Consider the following 14,206-nt stretch of genomic DNA (forward strand, 5'->3'; position numbering starts at 1 on the left):
ATTGCAGAGTGATGATCTAGGAACTATTGCAATTCCTTAAGCAAGGGAAATATGAAAAATAATTCAAAGGTAAATGGCCTATGTGTTTTTCTTTTTACTAGTTTGCTGAGTGCAATAGTTCACTTTCATGTCTGCATTCTGGAACAGAATATTTAGTCCTGACTTTTCAGAATTCAAGTTAGCAAATGTTTGGATATTTCTGTTTTTGTACTGCTGGTTTTTTAACCAAAGTGAATGTCTCATCCTAGAGCAATATCTACTAATCGGACAAGTTAATCTTCAGTCTGTGTACATGGAATAGGGTGGCTCAGGGGACTAGAAATGGGATAGTCTACTCTTTCACCTCTAAGTTATTCATTTGAATGTGGGCGCAAGTATGATCACAAGACACTTCCATCTGGTGGCTATGTGAACAATGAACTTCCTTCCTTTCTAAAGGATGATGTAACAAGGTCACGCTGGCGACAAATTGATAGGACAGCATGAAGAAAACTCAGGCTTCCACTGCCTATGTCAAACCTCTTCTGTAGATCAATGAAGTACTTCAGTTTCCAGAGCTGTCAAAGACATCTGTAATGATCTTATAAAATGTCTTCCTTACAAATTATTCCTTGATTTTGTTTTATATGATACATGATATTGTACTATGTGATAAACTCAGGACAGACAGCTGCAAGGATGGGGTAGAAAACCGTCCCAGAAGGGGAAAAGGCCCTCCTCCTTATCAATTGAGAGGGGTGACTACAGGTCAATCAGGTTCAGCTGAGAGGGAGTTACCTGAGGTCAGTTAGGATCAGCTGATTCCAACTAAGGGCTGCCTAAAACCTTTTTAAACCTTCCCCTGTTGGGGAGAGGGGGGAGGCAAGCTGCCAGTAGGCGAGGAGCAGCAAGCCTCACCAGGACGGGAGGCGAGGCTGCATTCCCTCCCATAAGGGAGAAAAACAAGCCTCAAAGACTGGCTGAAAGAAGGAACAGACTGCCCCTGTGCAGCCAAGAGGGACTGTTTTACTCCATGCCCATCTCACTAAGACTAAAAATAGCTGAGGCTGGCGAGACTGAGAAGGTGCCTTGCCATAACTAGTCTGGTCCCTTAAACACCCACATTTGCCTTTCCAGTCCTCCTTCCTTGTTGTTAATTTCTGCTGCTTCAATTTTAAGTTCCATAACCTCTTATAGCCCTCACCAATGCTGATAGGTGCTCTTTGTTTGCCTCCTAAATAGCAGAAACCTAGAAGTGAGATTTAGTTCTCTTTGGTGTATTGATTTGTTTTTCATAAACACAAATGTCCACCAGCCTGAAGGCAGAGCCTACCAGGTTGGATCTGCTGTTCCTTACACAGAAAGCTCCGCTAAAGATCTTCCTAGGTGTCAGAGATCACTGGTCTTGAACCTGGGCCATCGGTCCCCAGGCAGTGCTCGGACTGTGGGTGCCACCTGGTAGCTCGCCAGTGGAGAAGGGGGTTAGTAGAGCTCTAGCTCATAAAGGGCCAGCTTACAAAGCTCTTGATTGGGGGAAGATGGCCAGCATGAATTTCTCAGATGCACTACTTAAGCCAGGAGGAGATGCAGGAAGTTGTCCAAGCAACTAGTTGGATCTCTGGTTGGCTGTCATTTTGGAGCTTGTCTACTCACCTGATCCCTGTCTTTCTACTTGTTACTGGTTCCTACCTCCTGGCCTGTTCCTGCCCTTCTTATCCCAGATCCTCTTCCTGCTTCCAGGTTCCTGCTTTCCTGGCTCACTCCATGTCACTGCTCCACAACCCTCTCTCTGACCTTTGGCTTGACTCCATCTCTGACCACAGCTCCGGTCCTGACATTGGCCATAAGGCTTGACCACTCAGGCCCTGGTCCTCACAGCTTGCTCAGACCACTCCAGCTCCTCCAGGCCAAGGATGGATCCTCTGGATTCCCTTGTTCCCTAAGGGGCATTGGCACTATACGAGAAGGCAATCCATCTGCAGATAGACAACTGAGCATTGCATGCGCAGAACGAGCAGCTGGCTGCTGAGAATTAGCCATTGTGGGAGCAAGCCCACCAGCTCCATGCAAAGAACAGTATGCACTGGACTCGTCCAGCTGCACTGTCATCCAAGCTGGTACCTGCTGTCCCTCAGCCCGTTGTGTCAATGTGGGTAGACTTGACCCAACAGCAACTCACTCCTAAAAAGAGAGAGGACCAACGACACCTTAACCTGCCTTAGGATGACCCGGCTCATGATAACAATATTTCCAGTTGTCCCACGAGGATCCCAGCCTGAAGGAATCTGAGAAATGAGCCAGCCCAGGCTCAGAAAAGGAGGCTAGCCTGAGCATCCTGACAGTGTTCCCCTGAACCTCACGCTGGAACACACGCTGGTTCCTGTCGACCGGCACTGCACCTACAAGTGCCAGTTGAGTTACGAATCCTGGGGAATCCCCAACCACAACCTCCACAGAAGGCCCCTATGGACTGACATAGCAGATAACTTGATTGATACAGAAGCAGCCCAGGTACTACAGATTCTCCTGTGGACCAAGCTGTTCCAGACCTAGTAGAGATGTTCGATTGGTTCTTCTTATCCTCTGAACCAGTGGCCATGGAAACAGTTCCTCTCAAGTTTACTATCCAAGATCACTGAGAGACCCTACAGTTCAGTACCATCCATTTCCCAACTTCCCTGTGACCTTGGATATATTGTGGTGGCCTTCCACAACCCCCTTGTCTGCTGGCAAGAATTAAATGTTGACTTTTTTTCCCCTTAGAATCCTGCCAGCAGCACTGCTTGATCCCAGGAAATGGGCAGCACTCAGTCGTTCCCCAGCAGTAGCAAGCTGGAGTAGCCCAGCAGAACCGCCCACTGATCCCGGTCCTTGACTTCTATCCAATAATGGTGTTTACAATGGTGTCTTCAGGTGGAAAGAAAACAAAAATGCAGGCACCTTGCCCCTGCACAGAGACTGATTGCCCAGTCAAGCTACAACCAGGAGCAAACATTCCATTCAGGCATCTATATGCCATCTCCAAGCCTGAACTAGCTGGACTGCACACCTACGTACAAGAGAACGTTAAGCTTTATTCATAAGTTCACCTTGCCTGCCAGGGTGCCAGTCCTCCTTTCTGTCTCTGTCTTTCTGTCTTAAGGAAGCCTCTGACTGTGCATAGATTATCAGGCTGTGAATCAGGTTGTCATCTGAAATAAATACCTATTAAAACTGCCCTGAACTAATGGACTGCATTAATGCCGCTCAGGAATACACACAGCTGGACCTCAGGGGCACATACAGTCTAGTATGTGTTAGAGTTGGGGACAAATGGAAGACCACGTTTTGAACTCATTACAGTCACTTCAAGTATCTTGTGATCCTAGGCAAGGTTACAACATTTTATTAATGATGTTCTGTGGGACATTCTGGATCAATATGTGGTAGCACACCTGGATGCCATACTTCTTCTTCTTTTTTTTTTTAAAAAACACACCATGCATGTCCATTCCATCCCAAAGAGGTTGTGCCAACATGGTCTCCACAGTAAGGTAGAAAAATGTACCTCTGATCAATCCACTATAGAATTCCTCGGATTCATCCTATCTCCTGCTGGTATTGAAATGGCTGTTCTAGGTAAAGTCAGTCCTTGGGTTGCTAGTGCCATGGAACATTCACAAATTACAACGTTTCCTGGGGTTCACAAACTTTTATTGACTGTTCACCCTGAGATTCTTGGAACGGATCACCCTCTCACTGCCCTTTTCTGCAAAGATACCAGGTTCCTCCGCATTCTTGAGATCCAGCAGGCCTATGAGTAATTAAAACTTGCATTTACCACGGCTCCTGTATTAGTCCACACAAGCTTTCATCATTGAAGCAGGTGTTTCCAACTTGGCAATTGAAGTGGTGCAATCCCAAAAATGCAGTCCTCAATGATTGCTACATCCATGCGTCTTTTACTCCATGAGAATCTCACCCACAGAGCAAAATTAAAAAAATTGGAGAAAACTCCGGGCAATTAGTAGCACCACTCTTCAAAGGTGGTCTTATCTAGAAGGGGTCCTGTACCCTGTCCAAGTGTACTCTGATTATAAGAACCTAGAATATAGACTCATAGAGTTAAAGGCCAGAAGGGACCATCATGATTATCTAGTCTGACCTCCTGCACATTGCAGGCCACAGAACCTCATCCACCCACTCCTGTAATAGATCCGTAACGTCTGAGTTACTGAAGTCCTCAAATCATGATTTAAAGACTTCAAGTTAAAGAAAATCCACCATTTACACTGGTTTAAACCTGCAAGTGACCTATGCTCCATACTGCAGAGGAAGGCAAAAAAAAAAAACCAGGGTCTCTTCCAATCTGACCTGGGGGAAAATGCCTTCTCAACCCCAAATATGATGATCAGTTATACTCTGAGCATGCGGGTGAGACCCACCAGCCAGACACCTGGGAAAGAATTCGCTGTAGTATCTGCATAGAGCCAGGTTTCTTAACCAGCGACAACTTTGGTGGGTCTTATTCTTTTCGTGCTTTGATTTTGTATTCTCTTATTGCCCAGGAACCAAAAATAGCAAGGCTGGCGCTCTGATCTGGAAAAGAGACTGTTACGCTGACTTAAAAGATGCAACCACTGAAACCTTCTCAATCTTCAAGTCTCATAACTTTTTGGCCACGCATCTGTCTCTATAGGTTCAACATCAATCAATTTTGGAATGTATTGCTTATTGCTCTAAAAGTAACAAAATAATCTTTCACCTGGGTACCTACTCTTCATTTTTGCAGAGCTGGCAGGAGGTGGTTGTTGCTAAATGCTTCTTGCATTCACCTAATTTTTGCTTACACTTCCCTTATTCCTAAGAATTGTTTTTTTCATATTCCATATTGCTTGGGAAGCATAGTTAAAGATGTCATTGAACTGCTTCTTAAGCAATCCCTATGCAGCTAGATGTTTTTCATGGAATGGATAACTCTTAAATGTTCCTTGTTTCAAGTGATGTCACTCTTTTTCTTTCCTCCCAAAGTCACTCCTATGGTTCATATCAATTCGGTGTCCCCTCCCTTTTTTTATTCAAAATTAATTACAACAAAAATTTTAAAAAATGAAACTGATCATAGGATTATTTGCACTAAGGGAAGGAATCCCTTGCCATTTTGAGTTTCCAGCATTAATAATTTTTAGTGGCCTTCATTTTGGGTCTCTGTTGCACATTGCATCCCACAGTTTTGTCCTTGGCAGGTTGATGTGTATGGTGGAGTGGCCTCCAGTTGGTTCACAATGTGGACTTACTTCTGTCGGAACTACTAGACTAATATCAGAAGCCAAACTTTCACTGTAAAAACAAAATTTGTTCTTTTTCCAGTCGTAGAGCAAAATGCAGTCACACTGAAACTTGAAACATAGTTGCACAAATAAAACACTGGTGTCAGGTAACGGAAGGAAACCTTGTACTCTTTCATTGTGGAAAAAGCCTATTCTGTTCTAAATAGGGTGAAGGGAACTTTTCTGAAACTTAGCAATACATCTTTATATTATCTGTTTCATGTACTACGGTTGTATAAGCAAGAAGCTTGGATGTTTTGCTGATGTATCTTGTTGGATTTCCTCTCATCTTTAAGTCTTTTTGTTTACTTTTACAAGTATATTGAGTTCTATAAAGCTCTTTAATTGTATCCTGCTTTCTAAAACACAATTAAGCCCCCACCCTTTGGAGTGATATTATGATTTTAAAGCCACAGCTTCCTGGGAGCGGGAAGTGGAGGGAAAAAATACCAGCACCATTCTCTATCGCAGGGGTGGGCAAACTTTGTGGCCTGAGGGCCACATCTGGGTATGGAAATTGCATGCAGGGCAGGGCGTTGGGATGTGGGAGGGAGTGCAGGGTATGGGAGGGGGCTCAGGGTAGGGGGTTGGGGTGCAGGAAGGGTGCAGGGTGCAGCAGGGGGCTCAGGTCAGAGGTTAGGGGGCTCAGGTCAGGGGGTTGGGTGCAGGGAGCAGAAGGGGTTTTGGGTGCGGGCTCCAGTCCAGTGCCACTTACCTTGAGTGGCTCCGGGGTGGCAGCAGTGTGCAGTGGGGCTAAGGCAGGCTGCATGCCTGCCCTGGCCCTGCACCACTCCCGGAAGTAGCCAGCACCACGTCCCTAGGGCACCACGTTCCCGGCCAATGGGAGCTGTGGGGGATGGTACCTGCAGGCGAGGGCAGTGCTCAGAGTCCTCTGCCTTCCCTTCCCCCAGGGACTGCAGGGACGTGGTACTGGCTCCTCCTGGGAGTGACGCAGGGCCAGGGCGGGCAGGGAGGCTGCCTTATCCCCACTGCACCCCGGGGCTGGCAATCCTGCAGGCCAGACCCAAAGCCCTGAGGGGCCGGATCTGGCCCGCAGGCCGTAGTTTGCCCACTCCTGCTCTATAGTGTGAGGAGAGAGGCAGACTCACCACCCCCTTTGGAAGTCAGAGGGGAGAGGAGCATGTACATTGGTAGCGTCTATACCTGCTTGTGCACCATCAGCTCAGGGCTAGTTATGATCTGGACCTTTAGTAAATATGGATGGGATTTTCAAAGAGGCCTAAGGGAGTTGGGTGCCCAATGTCCATTGAATTTCATTAAATTCCTTAGGCTCAGGTTTTCAAAGGAGCCTATGTCTGTAAAGATGATGTACAGTTTGTTTAAATACTTTAAAGACAATGTTTTGCATATCCTAGTAATTTGGGTTATTGAGCAAAACTTTAAAACACTGATTTCTATCTTTAAAATATTTTGTTATCTCAACTCTAAGCCAGCAGTTACTTATGAATTCCAAAGGGAGCATGTCAACATTCAAAAGCAATTTTCTTTTGTCTTCAAAGACAAAGTGCAAGGCTCATCTCTTTGGCCAAGTATTTGTTTGACATTGGGCTAAAACTGTCAGATGAAAAGGATTTCAAGCAGGAGAAAACGCCCAAAGCTGCTTGAAGCTGTCAGGAAGGAGTTATCGGTTACTGTGCTGAGCATCACAATTTTTTATTGCTAACAATATATGCTCCAAATGCAGCCCAAGCTTTCGGGGGGAGCATAGACCTTCACTGAATCCCTTTCCCAAAAGTGGCAGAAGTTCAAGGCCTTTTTGTGTGAGGGTACAGGCATGGCCCAGCATCAGGTTGGAGCCATGTTCGCTGTCTGGAAGCTGCAGCATTTGATGCCTCTGCTGGAAAGAACTGCTACATTCTGATGTTTCAAGGTTCCATCAGAATTTCCAGAATAAGAGGCCAAAGAGGCATTGAAATCCTTCATAGAAGAGTTAAATGGCCAGACCAGCGCTTTCAGGATACTTTGTTCATGTCCCTTTCTACCAGCTAGTTCCATGCATGGGCACATCAGACTAGTGAAGTACAAAGCTTCAGATGTTTCATGGTAATTGCCTTGCCAAACCAGTTTACTTACGACTGGGTCACTGTGTTCTTTCAGTCTTTTTGGATCATTCAGTGCCTTGAGAGGTTTGCTTGATAAAGCAGCTTTATAAATAACATTGTATTGTGTGTGTGTGTGTATGACCTAACAGGCCCCAAAGGGACAGTGTCTCTCACAGTAGTAGTTCTTAGTCTAGCATTAAGTACAGAGTTAGGGCAGTTCTGTGATCTATGCAAAACAGGTGCAGCTAATAGTATTCTCACAATAAAGAACAGCCTGTGTGCTCAGCTTTGTTGCTTTAATGTTTCCTTTCCTTTAGTTTTTAAGTTCATGACTTAAATGGTGCTTGAAAACCATTGCCAGCCACGCTGAGGAGAAAGTGATGGGCTAAGCTCAGGGCCACCGGGAGGGGGGAGGGTGCACGGCGCAAGTGGGGCAATTTGCCCCGGGCCCCGCAGAGGCCCCCATGAGAGTTTTCAGGGGCCCCCACGAGAGTTTTTGGCGCCTGGGTGTCCTTCAGTGCCGCCGAACACACCCGGAGTGAAGGACCCACCTCCGCTCCGGGTCTTCGGCGAAGTGCCCTGAAGACCCGGAGCGGAAGGACCCCCACCGCCGAAGACCCCAGGCCCCCCTGAATCCCCTGGGTGGCCCTGGCTAAGCTACAGGAAGATATTTAGAAGCCATAATACAGTACTTTTAGTTAGGGTTTCTGTAGCTCAGTGATGCTTTCAGCTAATTAGTCACACGCGATCAGGGAGTTACTATCCGCTGGCTTATTTACCCTGGCTTATTATTACTATCCGCTGGCTTATTTATTTGTATTTTCACTGCTGTTGGTTTCAAATCACACCGCTGCCTTCCAAATGCATCCAGAAAACAATGTGCCTTCAGACCAGAAATCCATTATACCCAAATATCTAAACTCCATCTTGGCAAATATTGGGCATAAGAGTTAATCAGAGTTGCAAAACTGCTGGCAGATAGCTTGAAACTACACATTCTTCAATCCCTTACTTGCAAGTATCTCAAAATGGTTTAATCGACAGTTGATGTTTATGTACAACAAACCCTTGCAAACAGCCAGTGGTAATATGCATACAGATGTTAACTGCATACAAATTCTTGTATGTCAGATTGCAGCATAGTAACATTTGGTGTTGTTCAAAGATCTGTTCATTCACGAGTATGGTTATGGTTGGTGACTGTCGTTTTTCAAGGTACAACTGAGTTGCTTTTACTAAAAGAAAAAAAAATACTCATTTATATACAGTAAAGCAAAAAGAGGAAAAGGATATTTTTATCTTAAAATTTTTATCTTAAAGTGACATAGAATTTGGAACTTTATAACCTGGTAAGAATAGGTAAGATGATGCCTATAGTGGACTGTGGGTCTTTTTGTATGTATGTGGGGTAAAAATATCAGCGACCGAGGAATCAGGTGTGTTTGATTTTATTAAATGGGTTGTGAGATGCTTCCAGGTTGTTCATGTACTTTGCACACTCCTGATAACCATGTGAATTTATTTAATAAATAAAAGCCCTATCTGCCCAAAACTCCAGTAACAGGAGTATTCTCCCTCCAAACAATGATTTGTCAAGGAGACTTAACGGTTTGGAGAGAGGGTGGGATGAGTTAGAAAATGTGTTCTTGGAAGGAGACAATCATTTAATCAAAAGGGAAATAACTTAACGTTGTTGTAATGGGACTTAATTCTATGTTGTACAGGTTCCTCACATATCTGAGGCTATTATACTTCCAGGTCAGTACACACTCACCTTCCAGGTCTGTTGAACATATATAGTACAAACACACACATTGAAACAAAGCATAATTAATCTTCATCTAAGGTTGGTTTGAGCTTGTTCTTTTGTCTTAATTAACTGACATCCAGTTTCTGAAATAAATCAAATACTTATGCTCACTTCATCATACTACAAATAACCTCTGTCAGCCTGTCAAAGCAAGAGACAGGAGCCCCCACTTTGAAGTTTCCATCCCACATACTATCTCTCCTACTGTTTCTTTTTTAAAATTTAAGAGTAAGTGCTTTATAATTGTCACTTCCTTCCATTCTGAGCCATCGGTACAGAGAGCATTCTATCTGGTAGATATGTTCTGCTTGTACCACTCAGAGGAACTGGACAGAGTAGATTTCTGGAGCTGACCTATCCATTATCAACCATAGCTATTAGAGGGTGATTGTAGGTATGTGAATTAAACTGAAAGAGCAATTATAAATCTTTTTTTTTTTAATTTTTATTTTAGCTGGGAAGTACAAACATTACCAGACTCACCCATTCCTCAGGAATCAGTCCAGTATAATTTTAGTTTAAAATTTATGTTTTCCTTCTATGGATAAATCATAGAAATGATTCAGTTAATTAATGCTCATGTAGTTGTGTGGAAATGCTCATTTACATTTTTCAATTTGTACTGTTCCAAATGCTTGCTTGTTTATGAAAAATCCCATAAATAAATCTTATGCCCATAAATGTCAAAGTTCAAACTTTAAGCTTATGAGTATTTAGAAACCTTCTGGCCACATTCCTTTGATTTTTGGTAAGTCATTTAGCAAACAGTGATAGAAGCTTCTGAGGTTTGCTAAAACTAACATGCCTTTTGTTTTTTCTAGGGTAATAAATGCAGGGAAGAGCACACACAATGAAGACCAAGCAAGTTGTGAAGTGCTTTTTGTAAAGAAGAAAGCTGGAGGCACTAATTCCACACCAAACAAAAACACGTCCACCAAACGAAGGTCCTCACTGCCAAATGGAGAAGGACTACAACTGAAAGAAAACTCAGTAAGTAGTCTCCACTAATCTTGCTGTCTGAATAGAAATACAAACTAACATAAGTAGACAGTGTAAGACAAATGGAAAACCCAAGAATTCTTGCTAAGTTTTGAAGATTTTCTTGTTACCCCTCTGTGGCCTAGTTGGCTCTGCTTTATCAAAGAAAACTTCACTCGTTTTACTTAGCTCCACTTTTGGATTTTGAATTTCACATGCTGCAAAATGTTTCTCACTTAAAGGGTTTTCTAATTTAGAGAAGAGACAAAAAATGATAGGGGACATGCTAGAGGTATATAAAATAATGAAGGATCTAGAGAAGGTCCATTGGGTGGACCTGTCGATCGTTTCTCATAACACAAGCCCAAGAGAATGTAAGCAAAATTTAAAGGCAACATATCTAACACAGATAAAAGGAAATACTTTTTTACTATAATACATATTTAACAAGTGGCATTTACTGCCACAAGATAGTATTGAGAGAGCTTAGTAAGATTCATAAAAGAAATAGTCCTTAATCATGCATAGTTCCAATATTTATATATAAATAGGAGTTAAAAGGATATATGTACTTCATGATGTAAGCTAATCATTAATAGCACTGGGTATGGAAGAAATTTCTCCTGTGGGCAGATTTTGACATAAATTGTCAAATAGAGGGTTTCTTGCAATCATTGGGAGATTGGCCATTATTAAGGCTCAGATTTTTGTCACAGCTATTTTTAGTAAAAATCACGGACAGGTCAAGGGCAATAAACAAAAATTCACAGAAGCCTGTGACCTATCTATGATTTTTTACTAAAAATATCCTTTTCAAAATGGAGAGGGAAGAGGGTCCAGCAGCCACAGCAGCTGTGGGCTCTGGGGTCTCCTCCCTGCCCGCCGTGGCTGAAATGCTGTGAGGGGTCCACCGCCACCCACTGAGGCTAAAACGCTGTGGGATCCCCTGCCATGGCTGGGCTGCTGCAGGGAGCCAAGTGGCAGTGGGAATTCTTGGGGACCCTCAGGAGCTCCGGGATCCCCCTGCTGCCCAGCGCCTGGGAGCTGCTGCCAGCAGCATCTGAGAGCTGCAGAGCTGCCTGCTGACAGCTCCAACCCTGGTGCATAATCATAGCCTTAGCCATTGTAGAATATACTGTATGTGGCATGTGTAGGTAGACACTACATGACACTGAAATGTGATGTGGCGGTAACAGAATGCATGCATTGGTGCCATTTAGGTGCTTGTGTTTGCCTGTCAGATCAGCAATCTTCCCCATGATGTTTTCAGCTTCATTTCTCACTCAGTCTTTCACAAACTAGGATTATTATTTTAAAGGCACCATAAATATATGTGGAACTTCTCAATTACAGAAACATATGTACAAACAAGTAGAAGACACAGTCTCAGCCCTGAGGGTATGAACAGGTACAAGGGGGTGGGGGAAGGTCTGAATATCAAAACCAAAACCAAGAAAACTGGGACAGAGGAATCTTTATATTTGATCAGTGTGAGTTTGAAATTGTTCAAGACACCAGGACAGCAGAGAATGATGCCACCAAATAGTAATAAGGCTCTTTTTAAAATGTTACTCAAGCTCCTCTACAGGTTTTGTCAAGGTCCTGATGTTTAAACAAGTTAAACTTTCAATTGCCTAGGCAAAATAGTCATTCAGGTATGCATTGAACTAGTTCAAACAAACACTGAGATTCAGCAAATCTATTCAGTATTTGCATGCACAACTGATCATAATAGCCATGTAAACATGCAATGCATGACTTGTACACACAGTCACAGTAATTGCACATGTGTACCTCATTTGGTATTTCATTTTAAAACAAGTGAAGACCATGCTAGTATCCTGCAGTATAGTGCTAATCTGACACACATACAGTTAACTGTTGCATCTGTTTTTGTCTTCCTGCTTAATATACTGTTTCAACGTTCATGGAGCATAGGAAGTATCATGCCAGATCACACTAATATTCCGACTAATCTAGTTTCTTGTCTCCAACTGTTGCCACAATCAGATGCTTCATAGGAAGGTAAAAACCTTATGTTTGTCTATTTCCGTAATAGTTTGCCCAAAGGGAATATGTTTTTCCAAATCAAAAGCAGTTAGTGGTTTTATATCCCTAGTTTACATGATTTTTAATTTGATCTAAATGTAACTCATTAGTCAATAGATGTTCTCATTATTATCTTCTCCATGATGACAGAGTTCCACAAGTTAATTACGTTTTAAAACTATTTTATCAGTTTTAAACTTGCTGACTGCCAGCCTAGTTAAATGTTCCCGTGTAATGAAAAACGGTTTATAGAATCTGAGGTTTACCTTTTCCATACTATTTGTTATTTAATATACTGCTCTCATGCCCTTTCTTCTCTCAAGTGAACAGTCCTAAGCTCTACAATCTTCCTACACGCAGAAGTCTTTCCATAATTCTAATGTTTACCTGTGTGTGGGCCTCTTCAATTTCTGCTGTATTTGTCTTTTTGAAAGAGGTAGACCACAAATAAACGCAGTATTCCAGATGAGGCACGATTGGTCTTTGATAGCATGACAATATTTACGGTATTATTTGCTATCCCATCCTCAATATGTTTTCTTGATATATCCTGTCTATAGATTTACCTCCATATTTGCTAAATAGAGACCACGAGAGGATGCTATAACATGTACTAGCACTATGGGGAAGTGCACCTTGCGGTCATGTATCTAACTACTGCTTGCAGATTTAAAATTGGAAATATAATATTTTCCCAAAAGAGGGAGCACATGGCTAGAGAAACTTTGCTACTAGAGGGCAGTCTTGCTCCAGCAGCTAGCAGAGTTTTTTTCTAGTTGTGCGTGTGCTGGACTGAACCTATGAAAAAAGACAAGACGTCACATCTTTATTATTATTATTATTAATTATTTGTATTATGTAAAGCATAGCAGATCTTTTATCTGTATCTGTCTTTGGTGTTGTCCCAGTGCTAAGGATACTGTATTTTTAATATGATAGGATTTTGGTTTTTTTTAATATGAGGAAGATTATGTAAAATGCAGGCACTTCTCCATCACATTAGTATGTAGAAATAGAGATGAGACACTTCAATGCATGTGTCTTGCTGGGATGTTATTTCACTTCATGGGTTGTTAGGAAAAAGGCCAAAACTGAGTTCTGCAGCCACTCAGTAGGGATAGCCCAGAATGACACACTCTCTGAAATCTTACTGTGATTATTAAAGGGTTCCATGTAAATAAAGGAAGGACGAGGGGAAGAAGGAAAGGATTTATTAAATAATTGTTTAAGGGAAAAGGTGTTTAAAATAGTTAAAGCAATTACAAAGAAAATGCAAATTAAATTTTGAAATCTTTTGATTTATTAATACTGTTTTTCTTTTCTTCAGATTTCTTTACTACTTGACAGAACATGCTCTGCAAGCTCACATGCCTTTTCTTGCTTCTCCTATCTTCCGTTTTTCTCACATTCCCTGGGACGCTTGTATGACTTTTAAATGGCAGCCAAATTTGGAAGTTGTAAAATCCTTTTCATTTAACATTTGATCAAAGTAACTGGAAATCCCCAGCCCCCGCGAACCAGAACGATTTAAGTGCTACTTGGAGATGTGTGAGATGCCTGCCAAGCAATACTGAAACGTAGTTTTCAAGAGAAGTTGCCATCTGGTGCAGTATCACCAAGTGGTTTCCAGCAGAGTTTCCTTTGCAGCTGGAGGTGGAAAAGAAGCACTGCACTAGGAACCTTATCCTGCAAGCTGTTTGCACCTGTGTGGGAGTCTGTCCACATGGGGGAGCCCCATTGAAATCAGTGGGGTTCTGCATGGGGACAGGAAGCTGCCTATGTGCATCAGCTTAAAGGATTGGGACCCGATTCCTCAAAGCTGAGCTGTAAAGTTAGAGCCTCCCAAGAAGAGGAGGAAGGTGGGACTATACAGAGGAGGTGAAGCAAGAAAGGGATGCAAGGCTACTTTTTTGCCCACAAAAAGCAAGGAAACCTGGAAAAAGGAAATTAACATTTTTATTTTTATTTTTTTAATAAAACTAACAAAATAACAAAAGCAGCAGAAGACAAGAATCCAA

General features: G+C 42.6%; 1 protein-coding gene across 2 annotated transcripts in view; it reads left to right on the forward strand.

Annotated features, from left to right (window-relative positions):
• PPM1H (protein phosphatase, Mg2+/Mn2+ dependent 1H) overlaps window positions 1–14,206 on the forward strand; it is a 226,801-nt gene that overhangs the window by 94,621 nt on the left and 117,974 nt on the right. For both annotated transcript variants that reach the window (XM_073327913.1, XM_073327914.1), the window contains exon 2: window positions 9,983–10,151. In XM_073327913.1, coding sequence (XP_073184014.1) covers window positions 9,983–10,151 — 169 coding nt within the window. The remainder of the gene's footprint in view (window positions 1–9,982; window positions 10,152–14,206) is intronic.

This window comes from Lepidochelys kempii, chromosome 1, assembly GCF_965140265.1.
Source record: "Lepidochelys kempii isolate rLepKem1 chromosome 1, rLepKem1.hap2, whole genome shotgun sequence".
Classification (NCBI taxonomy): domain Eukaryota; kingdom Metazoa; phylum Chordata; order Testudines; family Cheloniidae; genus Lepidochelys; species Lepidochelys kempii.